At 36.3% G+C, this 19,684-nt stretch overlaps 1 protein-coding gene across 1 annotated transcript in view; it reads right to left on the reverse strand.

Annotated features, from left to right (window-relative positions):
* The window catches only part of lrmp (lymphoid-restricted membrane protein), a 106,524-nt gene extending 87,807 nt beyond the window's left edge, over positions 1 to 18,717 (reverse strand). The window contains exons 1-4 of the mRNA XM_051930351.1: positions 18,566 to 18,717; positions 9,639 to 10,296; positions 8,374 to 8,484; positions 2,294 to 2,474 (exon numbers count right to left, since the gene is read on the reverse strand). Coding sequence (XP_051786311.1) covers positions 2,294 to 2,474; positions 8,374 to 8,484; positions 9,639 to 10,242 — 896 coding nt within the window. The 5' untranslated portion in view covers positions 10,243 to 10,296; positions 18,566 to 18,717. The remainder of the gene's footprint in view (positions 1 to 2,293; positions 2,475 to 8,373; positions 8,485 to 9,638; positions 10,297 to 18,565) is intronic.
* Between the last annotated feature and the right edge of the window lie 967 nt (positions 18,718 to 19,684).

Below are 19,684 nucleotides of genomic sequence, written 5' to 3' on the forward strand. Positions count from 1 at the left end.
AATGGGCATTACTTCAGACGAATTTAAAAAATGTTTCGAACAATGGAACAAACGGTTAGATAAGTGTATTTCCGCCAATGGAGAGTACTTTGAAGGAGACTAATTGTAGTTTGTACAGAAAATTAAACACGTTTTAAAAATATTTCCGGTTATTTTTGGGTCCCCCCTCGTATACTGAGTCTAGAAAACATGATCAGCAAGTCTTTGATAGGCTGTAACAAAATGACGAAAGAACGGGCGCATTTAACACACACACACACGTGGCGCAAGACCTTTTATTTGAAGGACATGAAGAATTTCAAGATTTAATATGCACAAAGGGTAACACTGCAAAAGGTGTCAGATTAATTATTATTTAATATGCCATAATTCCAGATCAAATGTGAGCACAAGGAGAACATGGGAACAGGTTAAAGTGAAGTACAAGAATATACTTCAAACTGGTAAATATTGGTATATAACTAAAGAATTGTTGACATAAATAATCATATATAATATGAAAAACATTAATTTTAAAGCTAATAAGAAGGCAGACAAGCAAAAAACAGGTGGAGGTCCACACGGTCCACACCTAACCCCTGTAGAAGAGTTGGCTCTCCAGCAAAATGCCTATCGCCCTGTTTCTGAGGACATTCCAGGGGGAAGCTCCTCCTCAGAACCAGTGGCAGGATGCAGTGGTCACTTCATTTCAGGTAAAGGATGGTCATTGCATATATTTGTCCTCCATGCGTGCCATAGGTATGTTTCATATAGCCCTCTTTTTTGTTGGGTCATTTGCAGGGAATATCATATCCCTTGAACCTTTGTCTGACCAACGAGATATTGACGAAGGTCAAATATTTGATGAAGACACTGTGTCTGATTATTCATAAGGAGGAGAGGTACATTTTCCAAATAATGTTTGATCAAACTCCACTCTGATCAGTCCCATGTGCCCCAATCACATTTGGAAATCCTGGGTAATGAGAATGTTAGGCCGATTGCGAGATTCTTTATGGAACTGTGGGTGTTTTTACCTGTGTATTACCTACCTGCAATGGCGTGCAACGCCTCTTTTATTGTCTGCACACGCAGGTGTCCAGGAAACACTATGAAAACCCGAAGGAAATATTTCAGAGCCAAACAGACTTTACGAATTGCCTGGCAAACTGCACTTTGATAGATTTTCCGCATCGCCTACAGTATATAAAAAAAGTGCCGCTTGTAAAAAACCTCAAAGCAATACATACTGTCTGTGTGGTTGTGAGAGCCTGACTTCGCCTAGTATGACTTTGAATATAAGGTGCTAATAAATCTTTGAGGTACAATATTCCCCCTCGGCTAAAGCGGTATCTTTCAAAAAGAATTTCCTCCAGGAGCAATAAAGGATTTTGTCAATCGCGCAAAACCCCCTCTATATGAAATTCTCTTCGTTTAATTTGCGCAACAATATCAATTGGTCGCTCATTCATGAACGGCGAAGCCATTACTGGATGACTTCCACGCACCGTCACCGATTAAGTGTGTAAACTAATCCTTGTTTATGTAGAAAAAACCTGCTCCGAGCAGGTTTGTGGATTAGGATGTGTTGCTATGACAACACTTCCAGCAAGAGTTTCGAAAAACCGACAGATCCAGGATCAGGCCAAATTGTCAACAATTACATCCGGCTAAATGAGTAATCCACGTACGAAAAATACCCCCCAGTTCTAAATCCTTTTTGCTTTGTTTATACACAAAACAGACAAGACAGAGTAACAAACACAGAGGAGGGTGGCTGTTTATTGGTTATATAGAGTTCAGAATTTATCTTACAGAAACAATTTTTCAATAGTAAGCCATTAAATATAATGTCCAGTGCTGTGGACATGTTGTTGCTCCAGGTGCAGGTGGAGTTCTCTTGTATCAGAGTGCACATTAGGTTTTTGCCACAGGATCATTTGTCTATGGTGTGGGGTCAAGTTGCCTTCCCTAGCTCACTGTTTCACTCGGTCATGTCCACTACAGCTTCATTGGAAAAAACGTTACTATTTCTGGCACAAGAGTGTAAGGTACTGATGAGGTCTGACAGACTGCTACATCATTTTTTTTTGCAAAAAATTCAGGAACTTACACATTTCAATCATGTTTTGCCTACGCCAGTAAATTTGGCCGACTTTAATCAACATCAACCCCAACTGGGACAAGTAGTATAATTTACTGAATTTATATAAATTCAGTAAATTATGTATATACTTACACTGTATAAACAGGACACATTATTGCCAATACTTTAATAAGGCTATTTTCTTAAAGACATTTGCCAAACGATTACCCTTTGTTCCTGCAGTCCTCAATCCACTCCTTCATTATAGCACGATAAGTGTCAAGGTCAATAGAGATGTCCCTGTGCTCTGGATCCAGCATGTTACATAGCTCCTCCAGACCACTGTCCTCAGATCCTCGGCTGGTTGTATGACGAAGATAATCCACAATTCTGGACACAACGACCTTTCCTACAAGATAAAAAAAAAAAAAAAAAAGGATATTTATAATCATCTTATTAACCCATTTATTCAGGGAAGTGTTGTTGGGCAAATGGATCCTACCAGAGCAAATATTTGGAACAAGGTAAGAACACCACCTAGACAGTGTTCTAGCCCATCGCAGAGTGAACACACACCCGCCTATCAGGGGCAAATTTACCATTACCCATCCATCTATTTTGCAAGTCTTTGGACTGTGGGAAGAAAACAGGGCACTTGGAGGAAACTCCAATAGACACCAAGAGAACATGGAAACTCTGTATTGTAAACATCTAAGAAATAATCACAAAAAAATATCAAAATAGTAATCTTCGGAGGTTGGTGGCAGGATTGGCACTCCAGCCATTGTAGAAAACCTCACACTGTTCCAGTGTGGTGCGGAGGCGTTTCCTGTTGCACAGCTGCACTCTGGTCCCAATCTAGGTGGTTCATCATGTTGTGGATGTGGCAACATGCTGCAATCAGAGCATGCTCCCAACCCCTCCCTCTCTCATCCCCTTTCACTCAAAGTCAAACATGAAAGTGAAAAGAGAAGCAAAATTTTAATGACACACTGAAATTTTCTCAGATATTTTTTAAAAGAAAGAAAACTATTAATAAACCTGATAATGATTATGATGCATACATTACCAAATAGCAAGGCATATAGTACTACTATTGCATCAGAGATTAGATATCCTTACGATATGAAAGACTTGTCAAACACACAGGGTTTCATCAGCAATGGAGTTTTTAAATACTTTGTGAAAGGCAATGTATACTACTTTGCAGTCCATCTCTTAACACTCCCAGTAGTTTTGAATTTACAGGAAATTCATACTATTTGGAATGACAAGATCATTTTTAAAATTTCATGGTTAAAACTTACATTCGTTTTATTTTTCATGAAACAAAACCACCACCACCACAGTTCAACACAACAGAAACACCAGTCTTTGAATAAATTGCTAAAGACCTATTTCTTGACATTAAATAAATCTTTCAAGTGGCTTACATGAAAACTTACAGTAAAACCTGGTAAATATTCTCTATTGTTTCCTACCACATGCGAGCTGGTGACTGTCTTGGCATTCACTCCTGGGTCACAAAAAATCTCAAGCTAGCTTCTCAATTGAAAAACTCCCTGAACATTATGTAAATGGTGATATTGCCTTTTCTGTACACTAAGGCATGGACACAGTAAACAGGTGTTATGGGTTATTTAAATAAGAATAAGTATGTTGCACCAAATTGTGATTAAATTAACTGACTAGCCCAATATAAAGGACTGAAATTAGGTTTGTGTGTTTATGGTTAAAGTAGGCTGCTTTGGCAAGATAAGGATGAGGTCAACATCAGCTCAGGCAACCTGTCAGGCTGACTAGTTGGTAAAGATACACCTTTATAAGAAGCCCACCGAAACTTAGATTTAACTTGCAGACGTCTGGTATGAACTTTTCAACTTAGTTTTAGAAAATTAGTATGGACAGTGAAGGAAAAAATTAACCACATCCCTCTCCACAGACAGTGTCTATGGTCATTTCTTCTCCTACTCCAGGAGACAACAGAAGGAAAAAAAACTCTTGTTATGGTATATGGGTTAAAATTCTTCCAATGGAGCAAGATAAGATGGCAAGATACTAGTGTACAGCAAATTACACAAAAAAGCAGATGCCTGAAGATGTCCCTGACAAGGAGAAAAAGATTGTTCTGGCAGTCAACAAGAGAGGTGTGCGCAATTTGTAATATTTATTCTAGATGCATGGTGTTTAACAAAATATTAAGGATGAGGTTATTTCATCTAAAGTTAACTGCTGCAGTTTATCATCTAAAAATATAAATGAAATGTTCTAATCTTAATGCTGTCTTAGATCATGTAGAGGCGAGTGCTGATGTGAATACTGGTATACTTTGAAGATTTCTAGCTGTGATAAAGGCAAAATGTACTGGAGGTACTCTGTCTACAGTATATAGTAAGGAAAGGTTTGGAAAGCTGACCAGGTTTCTTCTAACAAGGTCTTTAATTTGCATGTAATAAAATTGCTTGGTAAATAATTATATACATATACAGTACAAAGTACTTATGGCAAAATTATACAAAGGATACCAAGACACTGCCACTATCAAATCTCCAAAACTCAAATATAAATTGAAAGAATAGAATTCCTCAACACAGCTAACCCAAGAGGTACATGTTCACTTCAGTCTGACTACAATAATTTTCTCATTTATCTTTGCAACCCAGTTGTATTACTGAAAATATGATAATATCCTGCTACACTCTGCTCTACGATTTCTGAAAAATTAATTTTGTCCTTGGCCTTGAAAAATTACAATTCCAAGAATTTTTCTTGAGGATTCACCTATATAAAGTACGACACTGTGCAAAAGTATGAGGCACCATAGATTTTTTAAATACATTTCTCTTAGATGTTAATTATTTTTTTCTTCTACACTACTGTCAGTAGAAAAGATTAAACTTGCCATTACGAAAAATTAATTTTCCAAAAAGTAAATGATTCAATTATTTTTTCTTTAAAGGAAAAAACATTAAGAGCACTTTTCAGTTATAAAACAAATGAGTTTGTAGATATACAGTATAACCCAGTGCACGATAAACGGTAACAAACAGATACCATTGATTAACAACATAAGTTGATTGAACAAAACTGATTAGCTGTCCTTTACCAGTTTTATTTCTTCTAAACCCATCTGTTTCAGTTAAACGAAAAATTAATAATACTTGGCAGATAACAAAAACGAGCAAGACTGCCAAAGTATGCTGAAGAACATGTGCCCATAACATGCCTAGAACAACCAGTTAAAATTTCCCCATAAAACTGCACAACAGTGTACCAAGGAGAACTGCTGTAGCCTTATACTGCTGTGTATAGCAAATTTATATTTTACATTTTTCATTATTTGACATTTTCACTTTTCATAATCATTTTACATGTACATGACTTTTGCATAGTACAGCCATAAGTAAATTTTAACACACACACACGCACGCACACCAGCTAATGAGGAGTTAATTAAAATAAATCTTTAAAATATAGTGCGCTAACGATTTCTAAGTCCAGACTTCCACCAGACCTGTGACAGCTTTAACTGGTTAAAAGTAAAAGGAACGACCCCGAGAAGTCAAGCGCCTTTATTCTCATAACACTATCAGAGTGCTGAGTAATGAACTAAGGCAATGGATTTCAAACCACAATGCTGCCAGTTCAGTCCTTATATCTAACTCATTGAGATCCTAAGCAATGTTACTTAACCTGCATGTCCTTCAGTTTAAAATACTTTTACTACATTTTGTAACTGTAAAAGAGATTAAGAATGACATTAATTATGGAAAAGGCTGTATCAGCTATCTGCTTGCATGACAGTGTGTTATGAAATCTTTGTATATCCGTTTTTTAAATATGTTTATAATAAAATCAAGACAATTTTTGTGACAGTGAATAATGTTAATGAGATCAATATTCTTAATAGGACAATGCCACAACATTCACTTTTTACAAAGACAACCATTTAAAACTGATTTACTACTCTGTATTCCCCAATTTAAGTTTCAAACTATCATCACTGTAAACCAAATAAGAAGCAGGCAGTCAGGAGCAAAGCAAAAAACATCCTTTTGCTACTAAACACCTTGGGCCTCTTGTATAATGTCATGCGTAGAACTCACACTATAACATGGCGTAAGCACAAAAGCGGAAATGTTTGTACGCACAAAAAAATCCAGATGCATAAATCTGTACGAACGCCAACTTCAAAGTTCTTCTGCTACATAAATCCCGGTCAGCGTGAAAAGTAACACACATGCATGCTGTCCCGCCCCAACTCCTCCCAGAATTACGCCTCTTTGAATATGCAAAAATATATAAATATCCTTTAAGCTCAGCCTTCTGTGAAAAGACAATGGCAAAAGCACGAGGGAAAAAATAGAAGAATTTCAGCGAATACCAAGTGGAGGCAAGGAATAACATACTTAAACAGTGGTATAAACAACAAAAGGTAGTTGATCGAGTGACACAGCAGGTCAGAGAAACTCGAAAGCTCAAGTTCACAAAGTCACACAGTGCCCAATATAAAAAAAATGAGGTTGTCACATATCAAAGCCGCCGTGAAAAGGTGAGTCGTAGCCCATCGTCTTGAGTGTCATATGAAAGCTTATTAGGGTACAGAGAAAAAAAAAAAAAAAAAAAAGGCACAGAGTGGAGGGAAAAAAAAAAAAAAGCACGAAATGTCAACTTTAATCTCAAAATTTCCACTTTAATTACAACATCATAAACTTCATCTTAAAATCGTTTAATTTACTAGTTTCTCAAATCCCATCGTAACTAAAGTAGCATGTTAAATGCTTGGTTTTGTATTTGTACACTTCTATGTGCTCTGTGTGTGTGAATCACTACGTGCTTCCGGGCTTTCTCTTCCTCCGACAGGTCACAGAATCCATTACATTCGTAATATTACATCTCTCTGAATAACTTAAATACTGAGATGTATACATGATATTTTCATGATGATAGGGGTTAAAGCATGTTATTAACCATGGGAACACGGTGGCGCAGTGATTGCGCATGTCTCACGCAAGATGCTTGCTGCGCAATGCGCGACCTTCAATGAAACACTTTATTGTAGCAGTACTGTCTCTTTCAAAATGTACTAACCCCCAATTCCTGTCCTTACTTTTCTTTTTCCACATACCCAATCGCCACACAACCAGCTCTGTAATAGACGTTAAGCCATCTGTAAGCTTAGAACGGCGATTCTTCAAAAATTTCAAGGAACATTGAAATATCGTCGTACGTGTTTAATTATTCTATTCATCTAACCTTCCAGTGTCACGTCAGCACCAGCAAGAATACAGTGCGAGGCAATCCATGAACGCTAGCGCTGCGGCACCGTGTCATCACATGTTTAATTATTAACAATATAGATTATTTAAATGAAGTTAAAGTTTTAGCTATATGTATAGCTATGTTTATTATGTATAAACAAACATACTTTGCTGCATTTCATCTTAAAAATGATATCATCACCACATGTAAATACTTGCTTTATAAAGTGGCTCAGGTTGTGCAATATTATAACTGTATTGCAAGTTTACAGTGAGGTAATTATACTAATAAGTACAAACAGTTCTACAAGGAGCACTTGATGGACTGATTGAGTGCGTTTATAGTTCTTGGGATGAAACTGTTTCTGAACCGCAAGGTCGATACAGGAAAGGCTTTGAAGCTTTTGCCATGCGAGAGCAGTTCAAACAGGCAGCATAGGCGAGGCAGTGTATGCTTGATGCTGTATACCGATAATTCTCTTTCTGATCAGCTGCTATAGATCTGTGATTCCCCACTCAGATATAGTAATATAAATATTCAGAGTGGTGAAGTGAGAGTAATATGGAAAAAGATGATCCTCTGTGGTAACCCCTAACAGGAGCAGCTGAAAGAAGAAAAATTAAGGTGCAGTGAGAGTAACCATGCTAAAGCAGCTATGGTATTTGGAATACTTTGACCATTCTGTGGACCATTATATTGTTACAGGTTAATTACAATCAGATGCCTTAAACTAATAAAAAATATGCAGTTAGTTTCAGTGTATATGATAAAGCCGCGTCAGGGATGTGGATCTAAAAAAGAAAGAGTAACCACACAGGAACAGTAGCACTGCTTTGACGCTGGGTGCCACCAGTTTGCAAAACTGAGCGGAGAACTTGCGTGCACCAGGGTTGGAGCTACCGTGAAAATGTGCGTGGCTTTACGGCAAGTTTAGGTTTTATACATCTCGATCTGAGAGTGGAAACGTTCTTACGCAACATTTTTGTGCGTACGCACTGTTTATACAGGAGGCCCCTTGTGTGTGGAAAACTGTAAATGTTACCCACCTCTGCGCAGTGTGTCGCAAGCGTAAAAAATGGTATCAAGAAGATCCTCTTCAGAAATTAAGCTTACTTCAGTAGAGCCATCAATTCTGGTTTCAGTTCTTGTTCTGGAAGCTGGATAGAGACCTAAATTCATTTTGGCAATCTAAGCACTTTAACTAGTAACAAGAAGTCATTTAAACTTTGAGTTGCTACACAATAAAAATCAACTTAACACACCTGAAGCATTATAGTTATAAACGGTTTAGAAGATGCTTATAACAAATCATTTTGCAATAATTTGAAGCCATCTAATACATTTAACAGAATTTAAGAAGAGAGACATTAATTTAATGAAAAGCAAACTGTGTAAACATGTCTTATGTATCACTAACAAGAAACGATGACAAATGATAAACTATCAGTGCTGTTAAACATAGCCCTAGGGTAACCATTCAACTTGTCAGATTACACAGTTGTGTAATTAGAACTTGATTTCCATTAGTAAGTGCACTACTGTGTATGTGCAGTGTTCTTTTGTACATTTTCCTCAATCAAAATACAACTGTGCATTATTAGACTTGGTTGGACAAGTTATCAATACAAAAAGCAAACTCTTATAAATAAAAGGATATTTTTGGAACAGATTACTATCTACTAGAAAATATGATAATACACATCATTCCAAACTTTGCATACAATGATCCTGCTTTTCTACTAGTCATAAAAGAGGTAAAAATTTAAGGCTTCATTCCAGCATTGTATGACTGCTGGCAACATTTCAATAAATACAATATACTACCCACATGCAGTTGATCTCAGGATTTTTTAATTTCTAATCTGAAAAGCAACGAAACATTACTTAATTTGTGGATAATGAACATTTGCCACATTTTCATAAGGGTTTCCACCCAGATTTCAAAGATGTGTTTGTAAAATGAATTAGACTATATGACTACATCTAGTCATAATGAACCTATCAGTGAGTTTGCAATGGACAAGCAGCTTGTGTACACCTGGTTTATGCCCTGAACCTGTTATTGCTGGGGTAGACCATGGTTAAAGAAAACGGATAAACAGTTTATGAGAACATTTTTCTGTAGCTGATGCAAATTCTGTTTAAAATTAACAAAAAACATTTACATTAAGATGTAAATCGTAACTCATCTGAAAAACTATCCTTCATGCATTTACTTTGCAGCCATGAGTCTCTTCTTTTAATGATCATGAGGCAGAGCAACAGCTTTTTTTTTTTTAAATGCATATCTAAAACAATTAACCTTTCTTACCTGTATCTTCTCCTAGGGAAAGCCTTTTAACAACAAAAGACTGGCGGGATTTTTGTGAGTGTACACGAGAGCTTACATTACAAAGCATTGGACTTCCCAAATTATTATCCAGTTTATCAAAAAATATACTTTTGCACTCTGCACTGTTGCCGATGGAAGACTGTTGGAAAGTGAAGCAACTCTCCCTGGGCAGGGTGGCAGGAGTAGAGCAACTGCGTGTCCAGGGCCAAGGAAGTGTTGACTGGTCATCTTTCATACTAGAGATGGTATAAGTGGCATTAGCAGGAGACTGGCGGTTTATACTCCACTGAAGGCATGATGATTTGTCTGGCGTTTCCCTGTAGTTTAATTTGTCACCATCAGGGCTTGAAAAGAATAGCAAGTCCTTTTCATCTTTTATAGTCCTGTTCTTGAGTATCACTTCCAAATTTTTCTTTGGATTAGTCTGTGGGCTATCAAAGTTACGAGATAGGAATTTTGGGATCTGCAATGTTGGATTAGCCTCCTGATCCAGTCTTTGAATTGTCTGGATTTTTCTGCATATGCTGTCTACTGGGTTGTGCCGCTTCTGACTTGATCCATTTTCCACTGCCATATTCATCATCTCAACATGTGCAACATTAAATATTTGAACTTTGTGTGCTTTTCCTGTACTGTTCTGTGAAGAAGAAAAAAAAAATGTAATAAACCACCGATCAGAAAATAAAAAATTGTCAGGATTACAACTATGAATTACAAATCAGTAATTTACATTTATATGGACACACCTATGTAATATAAGAAGCATTAAATATTTTGAAGTATGTCAAAGGAACAATAGAACCTAGTCTTACTTGCTTTTTATGTAAAGATACAACTTCAGTATTGACTTTTCAATTACTATTTGCATTAATTATCTAGAAGAAATCACCACACTAAGTTTTAACCCAACCTGAAATTCTCAGCGTAACTTCTGAGCTTTGAAACTGTTTCAAATACATGTATAATAGCTAGGGTTTTAATATGTCTTAACTACATTCAACTTTAAGATATTAAGTCACTAGACCTCTGCTATAAGGAATACAAGATATCAACTATCCACCATAGCCAAAACATTGCATCTCCGAAGTTGTTTTTATTTTTCCAGGGTGGATACAACCTATTACTTCCATATAAATGCAATGTTCTCTTTCATAAAAATCTAAATAGGTTTCCCTAGAGCACTTGTATATGCACATAAACAAATCTGCATTACTTTATCTGTAATGCATTTGTTAAGTCAACATAATAAGACTCACAAGTGCATCATTCTTCAACAAACTGTAATCATCAGGCTTCCCAACATATTTAAGCCGGCTTCTAGAAGACTGTGTGCCTTTAGATGTACAACAGTTTTACTGGGGAAGATAGAATGGGAAGCCACAGATAGTGTTTTCTGTAAATGATATCTGTTCTAAAAGGACAGCCTTTTTAAAACTTTGTAAAGTCTAAAATTAAAATGAAGTTCTATGATCACAAATTATACCTGTATCTGCCAAAATGCTTCAAGAGTGTATGCAGAAATATCGGGAAAGGAGACCAAGCTGCAAAGAACATGTCAACATTTGCTGGAATTGCTAGGTTCAGCTTATCACACAAAAATTTACAGTAATGTTTATAGTGTACTGATTTCTCTCTTTTCACATAATGCTCAAGTATCAGTTCATATTTATTTCAGAAACCTTTTCATAATGTTGGGGGGGAGGAGACTAGCTTTATGTTTCTAGTGGGGATGCAGACATTTCCATTTTATGCTCTTTTAGTTCTCTGCTTGTAATCTATATTTAATCACCAGCAGTAATGCCACTCAAGAAGACATCTTTGTTGTAAAAAGAAGTGGCTATCCATCCATCCATTATCCAACTTAATATCCTAACTACAGGGTCACGGGGGTCTGCTGGAGCCAATCCCAGTCAATACAGGGCACAAGGCAGGAAACAAAACCAGGGCAGGGCGCCAGCCCACCACAGAGAAGTGGCTACATAAATCCAAATATAGCATTAACATTCCTTTTTGATCAGAGGGCTTGCTTTTACAGAAATGATGGTTGGTTTGGGAGAAATTGTGTGTCAGTTAAGAGAACCCTAAGACTAATTTTCTATTCAAAAAGTATGTACAATGCTACCTTCTACTATACCTTATTTACCGTAAACACCTTTTCTGTAAAAAAAAAAACAAAAAAAAAAAAACAAAAAACAAAAACAAAAAAAACCAAATGCTTAAAAATGTTCTTTCTGTGCCCCTTGACCTTGCTGATACTGGATTTAAACCAGAAACTCTCACCCACTGGATGTACAGTAGGCACAACATAATTTTAACATTTCTTATAAGTCAGTTCTCATTTTTCAGTGTCTCTGCTTACTTAATATAAATATTCAGATCCTTGTATCTTTACAGTTTATTTCCTGCTGTCCTATAATATGACTAGTAGCTTTAATTTGTACTTAAATGTGCTGCAATGCTCTTCTTGCAATGCAGATACCAAAAGGACACACACTCTCCCAAATTGCCTCCCATGTCTTGTACTCCAATAGAATTCAATGTAACCCAGCAACTTACTTGCCTTTCAAATCACATTTGTACAGCTGTAAGTCTTCTGGCACTCTCAATGCTGATGTGTATTTAACTCCACATTACGAAGTGTGTGATTATATAAAATATTTTCAGTTCATTGTCCCAAAAAAAAGACACTAAAGTAAAATTCCACTCATGTCAAATGATCTAAGTCCATGTTTAATTTGGAGAATATGTACCTCTACTTGTAGTTCCACACCATGTTACCCAGTTCAAAAATGGAAGCATTACATTTATGAAGAAGAGACTGTTAATGGTGAATACTGGTGTCCAATTGTACAAATTAGTGGAATTAGAATTTTTTGCAGGCTGAGACCTACAACACAAAACAATTATAACAACCATGTTGCAAAAAAGCATATATATCAGCAAGAGCCAGAAAGGCAGATATAAAACTATTTTGGAACACAAAAATTGAATATAAAAACTGAAAAAAGACAAAAATTCATGTATTTCTTTAACATTCAGCTACACTCTTTTTGAAGAAAATCTTTGACAGCATTGCTTTTAAGAGATGCCACAAGAGATACTGCACCTAAAACACCATCCATATGAAGGATTCAGAAAGACAACAGGTTCCATAAATAACTGCAAATCTGCTATATAATAAAACACTAAGGTCTGTGTGTCCAGTTCCTCAAAGCAATCAGTTTGGTCATTCAGGCTTTGGTGATGCACCAGAAGAGGAAGTGTGAGACGCACAAAGAGGAGTAAATAAGTAAAAGGCATGCTGAGAGAGCCACCTTCAAAGACACCAAGTATAAAACCAGACAGGAGGCAGAAAGGTGTCTCAAAATGAATTACAGAGTCTGAGAGGCAGGCTTTAAGAGAATGTACTCGACAGCAGGAGCACCTGTGAAAAGAGGTTCAGAGACGCAGAAATACAGAGCTAAGGTGCCAAGGGTACATATAGCTTAATTATTCTTTGACAGGTACAATGGCTAAGATTTGTAAAATACCACTGGGTTCATGAATCAAAAAGGACTGTTGCTAGATACAATGACATACTGTACCTCAAGGTCAGGTTTTCTTGATCTGTCAGGATCCTGTGAGGTTGCTTACTGCACATTAAAGATTTCTGATTTGTCCACCTTTTCAAAGTCCAAAGAAGCAATTTCACATGCAAAGAACTCTTCCCAGAATTAAATGGTTCCTCATCAAGAAATGATTTTATGTGGAACCACACCACCCACTAAAGAACCACTATTTTTAAGAAAATATTGAATAAGAAAGTGTAATCACATGTTATAGCTGCAAAAACAGTTCTGATTGTTTTATAATTATTTTCGTAATGTAAATTATTTATGCAAAAATTTTGACAACATGTGCAAATGGATCTGATCTAATATCTAATGCTCATCTTACAATTTATTTTATACTACAAGAAGTGTGTGTTTTTGTAATACTTACTTTAAATGGCGACCAAGTAATTTATTGAATATTTTATATATATTTTTATATATTTTTAATTTAATTAAAGTTACTACTTTAGATGAACAATGTATTAAAACTATAAAAACATATCATAGATTAAACAAAAAATACACGCAGAGCGGCGCTAATAAAAATAACTTAATTCCTGTTCCATATATCAATAACGCACATAGTATTCATCTCTGCTCCTCCGAAACATTGAATATGGCTCTATTAAATGTTAGAGCTTTAACTAACAAGATGTTTTTTATCAACGATCTTATTAGTGATAAAAAAATAGATTTTATTGCACTAAGTGAAACGTGGCTTAGCTCAGATGGCGCAGCTGTTTTAATCGAATCTGCGCCTCCGGATTACAGTTTTACTCGTGCTGATCGCCAAGGAAAGAGGGGTGGAGGACTAGCAAACATTTACTCAAGCAGGTTAAAATGTAAAAATATCAGTTTTGGTAAATTCAAGTCTTTTGAGTATCTCGCCATTATTATTCAGGGAGATTCTCACGTTTTAGTATTATCCGTGTATAGACCTCCAAAATTCAACGCGTCTTTCTTTGAGGAATTCTCTGACTTGATGTCAATCTTAATTACGAACTATGACACACTCTTAATAGTCGGCGACTTTAATTTTCATATAGATAATCAATGTGACCAGAAAGTAAAAGAATTTATGAACCTCCTGGACTCTTTTGATCTGAGACAGCTTGTTAATCAGCCTACACATAAAGCAGGTCATACGTTAGACTTAGTAATTACTAAAGGACTAAAAGTTGATATGAAACAGGTCATTGATACGGGTCTATCAGACCATTTTCTTCTACTATTTAATATAGAAATAATGATAGAAAACACTCATGAGAAGCATATTGTTAAAAAACGTTTCTTTGACTCATCAGCAGCTTTAAAACATTCTAACCAATCAGTCCGTTTATAGTGCCAACTATAATAGCGAGGAGAATGTAAATAGTAAGGTGGAAAGATTTAATACTAAAGTGAGGGCTGCTGTTGACTTAGTTGCACCTGAAAAGACAGTTAAAAAATCTTCTAGCATTGTTATACCATGGAAGACCCAAAGAGTGTCTGATTTAAAGAGAACATGCCGTAGAGCTGAGCGTAAATGGAGGAAAACTAAACTAACTATTGACTATGAAATATTAAAAGTTAAAATAACAGAATACAATAACACAGTCCGTCTTGAGAGGTGCTGCTATTTCTCTAAGATTATAAATAACAATGCTAGTAATCCCAGAGTCTTATTCTCAACAATTGATCATCTGTTAAACCCAGGTAACTCAAAGGAATGCCTCCTAAGTACTTCCAGTAAAACCTGTGAGGCTATCGCTGTATTTTTCAATCAAAAAATTAATGATATTAGAAATAACATAGTATATCTCCCCAACACTAAGGATCCTCCTAAACCCCAGTACCCCATAATAAACAAATTAAAGTGTTTCACTAGGATAGATTTACCTGATTTACATAAAATAATTTCTCAAATGAAACCCTCCACCTGTGCCCTTGACCCAATACCAACAAATTTTTTCAAAGAAGTATCGGGCGTGTTTAGTGATAATGTTCTTGACATAGTAAACTCGTCATTAGATATGGGGGTCTTCCCAGACTGTCTTAAGACTGCGGTAGTTAAACCCCTACTTAAGAAAAATAATCTCGATCCCTCTGCTCTTGAAAATTATAGACCCATCTCTAACCTGCCTTTCTTAAGTAAAATTCTAGAGAAGGCAGTCATTATACAGTTAAATGAGCACCTCAATAAACATGCTATTCTTGATAAATTTCAGTCAGGTTTTAGAACAAATCACAGCACAGAAACTGCACTCGTTAAAGTAGTAAATGACTTGCGGGTAAATGCAGACAGAGGCTATTTATCTGTTCTCATCCTCTTAGATCTGAGTGCCGCATTTGACACCATTGATCATAATATTCTTAAGAATCGCCTTAGTCAATGGGTGGGCCTCTCTGGCAGTGTCTTAAATTGGTTTGAATCCTACCTGGCAGGGAGAAAATTCTTGGTTAGTTGTGGTAATTATAACTCAAAGACACATGATATTCTATATGGTGTTCCACAAGGCTCTATCCTGGGTCCACTGCTCTTCTCAATCTACATGCTTCCATTAGGTCAGATTATCTCAGGGCACAACGTGAGCTACCACAGCTATGCTGATGACACACAGCTGTATTTATCAATAGCACCTGATGACCCCAAATCTCTTGATTCGCTAACACAATGTCTAACTTGTATCTCAGAATGGATGAATAGTAACTTTCTCAAATTAAATAAAGAAAAAACCGAAATCTTAGTGATTGGCAATAATGGATACAATGAGGCTATTAGAAATAAACTGGATGCATTAGGATTAAAAGTCAAATCGGAGGTAAAAAGCTTAGGGGTAACCGTTGATTGTAATCTGAATTTTAAATCGCATATTAATCAGATCACTAGGACAGCATTTTTTCACCTAAGAAACATAGCAAAAGTTAGACCTCTTATATCATCGAAAGATGCAGAGAAATTAGTTCATGCGTTTGTTTTCAGTCGGCTAGATTACTGTAACGCACTCCTCTCAGGACTACCCAAAAAAGACATCAATCGTTTGCAACTAGTGCAGAATGCAGCTGCTAGAATCCTTACCAGGAAAAGAAAATCCGAACACATTTCTCCAGTTTTGATGTCACTACACTGGTTACCTGTGTCATTCAGAATTGACTTTAAAATTCTGCTTATGGTTTATAAAGCTTTAAATAATCTCGCCCCGCCTTATATATCGGAATGTCTGACACCTTATATTCCAAATCGTAACCTCAGATCCTCAACTGAGTGTCTCCTTAGAATTCCAAGAGCAAAACTTAAAAGAAGTGGTGAGGCGGCCTTCTGCTGTTATGCACCTAAAATCTGGAATAGCCTGCCAGTAGGAATTCGCCAGGCTAATACAGTGGAGCACTTTAAAAAACTACTGAAAACACATTATTTTAACATGGCCTTCTCATAACTTCACTGTAATTTAATCCTGATACTCTGTATATCTAATTCATTATAATAACCATTCAGAATCTGTACTAACCCCTACTCTCTCTTCTGTTTCCTTTTCCGGTGTCCTGTTGGTGGTGGCGTGTGCCACCACCATCTACCCAAAGCACCATGATGTTCCAACAATGATGGATGGATTAAAAGCCAGAAATCTGTATGACCATCAGCATCAAGTGACTCCGTGAAAAACCCAAACTACAAAGAGGACTATTTCATTTATGTTAGGTAGAATGCCCAAAGGGGACTGGGCGGTCTCGTGGCCTGGAACCCCTACAGATTTTATTTTTTTCTCCAGCCTTCTGGAGTTTTTTTTTGTTTTTTCTGTCCACCCTGGCCATCGGACCTTACTCCTTTCTATGTTAATTAATGTTGTCTTATTTTAATTTCTTATTTTGTCTTTTATTTTTCTTCTCTCCATTATGTAAAGCACTTTGAGCTACTTTTTGTATGAAAATGTGCTATATAAATAAATGTTGTTGTTGTTGTTGTTGAATATAGTCCACAAAAAATGAAAATTACAGGAATCTGCCTTTACAAAAAAAAAAAAAAAAAAAAACCTCATACCCGTAGCAGTGTGATAGATTGGCTAGGTTTACCAGACCACTAGGCCACTGATGATTGGAATGGGATGAGAATTAAAATGATGTTTACTGTTAAATATTAAAAAGTGTTGAAGTGGTTCTTCACTGCAGTACTACAGGGGAATCACTTTTGGTTCCCAAAAGATTCATCCATATGAATGTTTCAAAAAGAACCTGTGTTTAGAGTTGTATCTGGTAAAGTCCCCTGCTGCATACAATAACACAGCCAAGTTCAGGTTCTCTTAATCTATTAGTACTTAGATAATTATTAAAGATTGGTTTTTTGGGCTTTGAAAAGGTTTGTAACAAATGTTATACAGGTAGAACCCTTACCAGGATGAAATGGCAGTTTGTCAAGCAGTGGTTCTACAAGGAACCACACTTTCCAGTAACATGCCATTAAAAAAACTAATATTTTTAAGAGTGTACTGTAATTAAACACATAACAGATTTTGGGTTTACTGGAACATATTTCAGGAGCCACAGATGCCTCTATGCCTGAGCTTGAAAATGCCTGCTAACACCATCACGTCCCGCTGCGATGACCTTACTTCAAATGATGTCTTCAACGTTACGTTCATTTTCTAATATTCATCACCAATCATGTTAACCCTGTTCATTACCATGGCACCAAATAATTCTAAAATCTGTCTTGTGTCCGAATAAGTTAACCTTTACAATAGATCACCGGTGCGTGTATGCATTGGTACAAGTTGTGTTATCAGATACAGAACGATGTAAATTTAGTCTATCAAAGACCAATTCCGCATAATCAACATAAAGTTTAACAAAAGGGACGGGCATGCAAGAGGTATTGCGAAAATATATACAGACATTAAGAAAAAAAGTTCTCACATTTTGGCTAATGATGAGATACACAGTAAAAAACGTTAAATAAAATACATACGCCGTTTTCATATTTAAATATTTCAAAAAACCTTTTTGTCATTATGATGTAACTACTTAAATGCCCCATATTATGTATAATGCATTTACGTGTTACAAAGTTAAAGGATAGACCTGAAGCTGGCTAAAGCGTGTCGGCGTAAACTGTCCGTAATAAAAGCTGCAGGCGTTACTGTACACAAGAACCGCCAAGGGTATAAAGGTATACACGAATTTATCCCGGCCTCAGGATCCAAATTGCCCAAAAAACAGTTAATTTAATCGAACGCTTCTGGGAAAGCGACTATTTCTCTTGAATATACGCCTACGTGCCGATACTTTCCATTCATGCACAAACCAAGTCACAACTTAAAGATGCAAATACAAACTTACCTTTCCAAAAACTCGCCTTTCAACACATCAGCTGTTACCTTGTAACTTTTACAAAAAGCAGCGCGCCACTGCACGAAGCAAAGATGACATAGGAGAGTTTAACACCTGCAACACCGGATGTCTAATTAACAGGTCGACACACACCGTCCTGTGACGCAGGTAGCTAGAATTACGCAGAGGGTCTTTAAAGCGTTGCCACTTTATATAGATTTAATTAGATCGGTATTTGATTATGGCTGTATAGCTTGTGGGTCAGCATCGCATTCCAGTTTTAAAAAGTTGGATGTTATTGAGCGTCAGGCTTTGAGAGTAAGCTGTGGTGCTGTTAAATCCTCACCAATAACTCTGCGGTTCATGGGACAAATGCCATCAAAACTTCGGAATTTACAACTTTCGGTACTTGTATTGGGTAAAAACTAAAGGGCATAAGAATGATCATCATGTAATTAGTATATTGAGAGATTTTTGGGACCATCATAAAAAGTATTATCAGTTTTGTGTGGGTGGGTTCTGCACACGCTGAAAAAATGGGGTAAATGAATTGTCAGATTAGTCCAACAGTTGTAACCTCACTGTGGTCTTTTTCATTGACATTAGTAGACGTCAGGGTGTATGATTTAATAAAAGCAAATAGTCAAGGTGTCTCTGAAATGACAATAGTAAACACATACAGTATATTACTCAAAATTATTATGGAATATTAAGGACGTTTACAGATGGATCCAAAGATAGCCTGATGTTAAATACAGCATCAGCTTTTTGTATCCCAGAATTTTAGCATCAGCTTTTTGTAAATGAACAAAAGACCGTCTGATTATTTGTCAGTATTTACAACTGAGCTGATAGCCCTTATTTTGGACCTACAATGGATTGAAGAATTTAGTCCAAACAGGGTACTTATCTGTTTTGATTTTTGTTTGCTGTCTTACAGAGTATTAAAATGAGTAATTCTTCATCAAGGCCAGACTTACTATTAGAAGTCATTCAGGCATTGTATTGGTTGTAGAATATGGGTGTTTATGTTCATTTTTTATGTGTTCCATCTCATGAAGGGGTCAAAGAAAACAAAATAGTTGATGATTTGCCTAAAAAAGCCATTAAACATCCTTTTATTGATTT

The sequence above is a fragment of the Erpetoichthys calabaricus genome, chromosome 1 (genome assembly GCF_900747795.2).
Source record: "Erpetoichthys calabaricus chromosome 1, fErpCal1.3, whole genome shotgun sequence".
Taxonomy (NCBI): domain Eukaryota; kingdom Metazoa; phylum Chordata; class Cladistia; order Polypteriformes; family Polypteridae; genus Erpetoichthys; species Erpetoichthys calabaricus.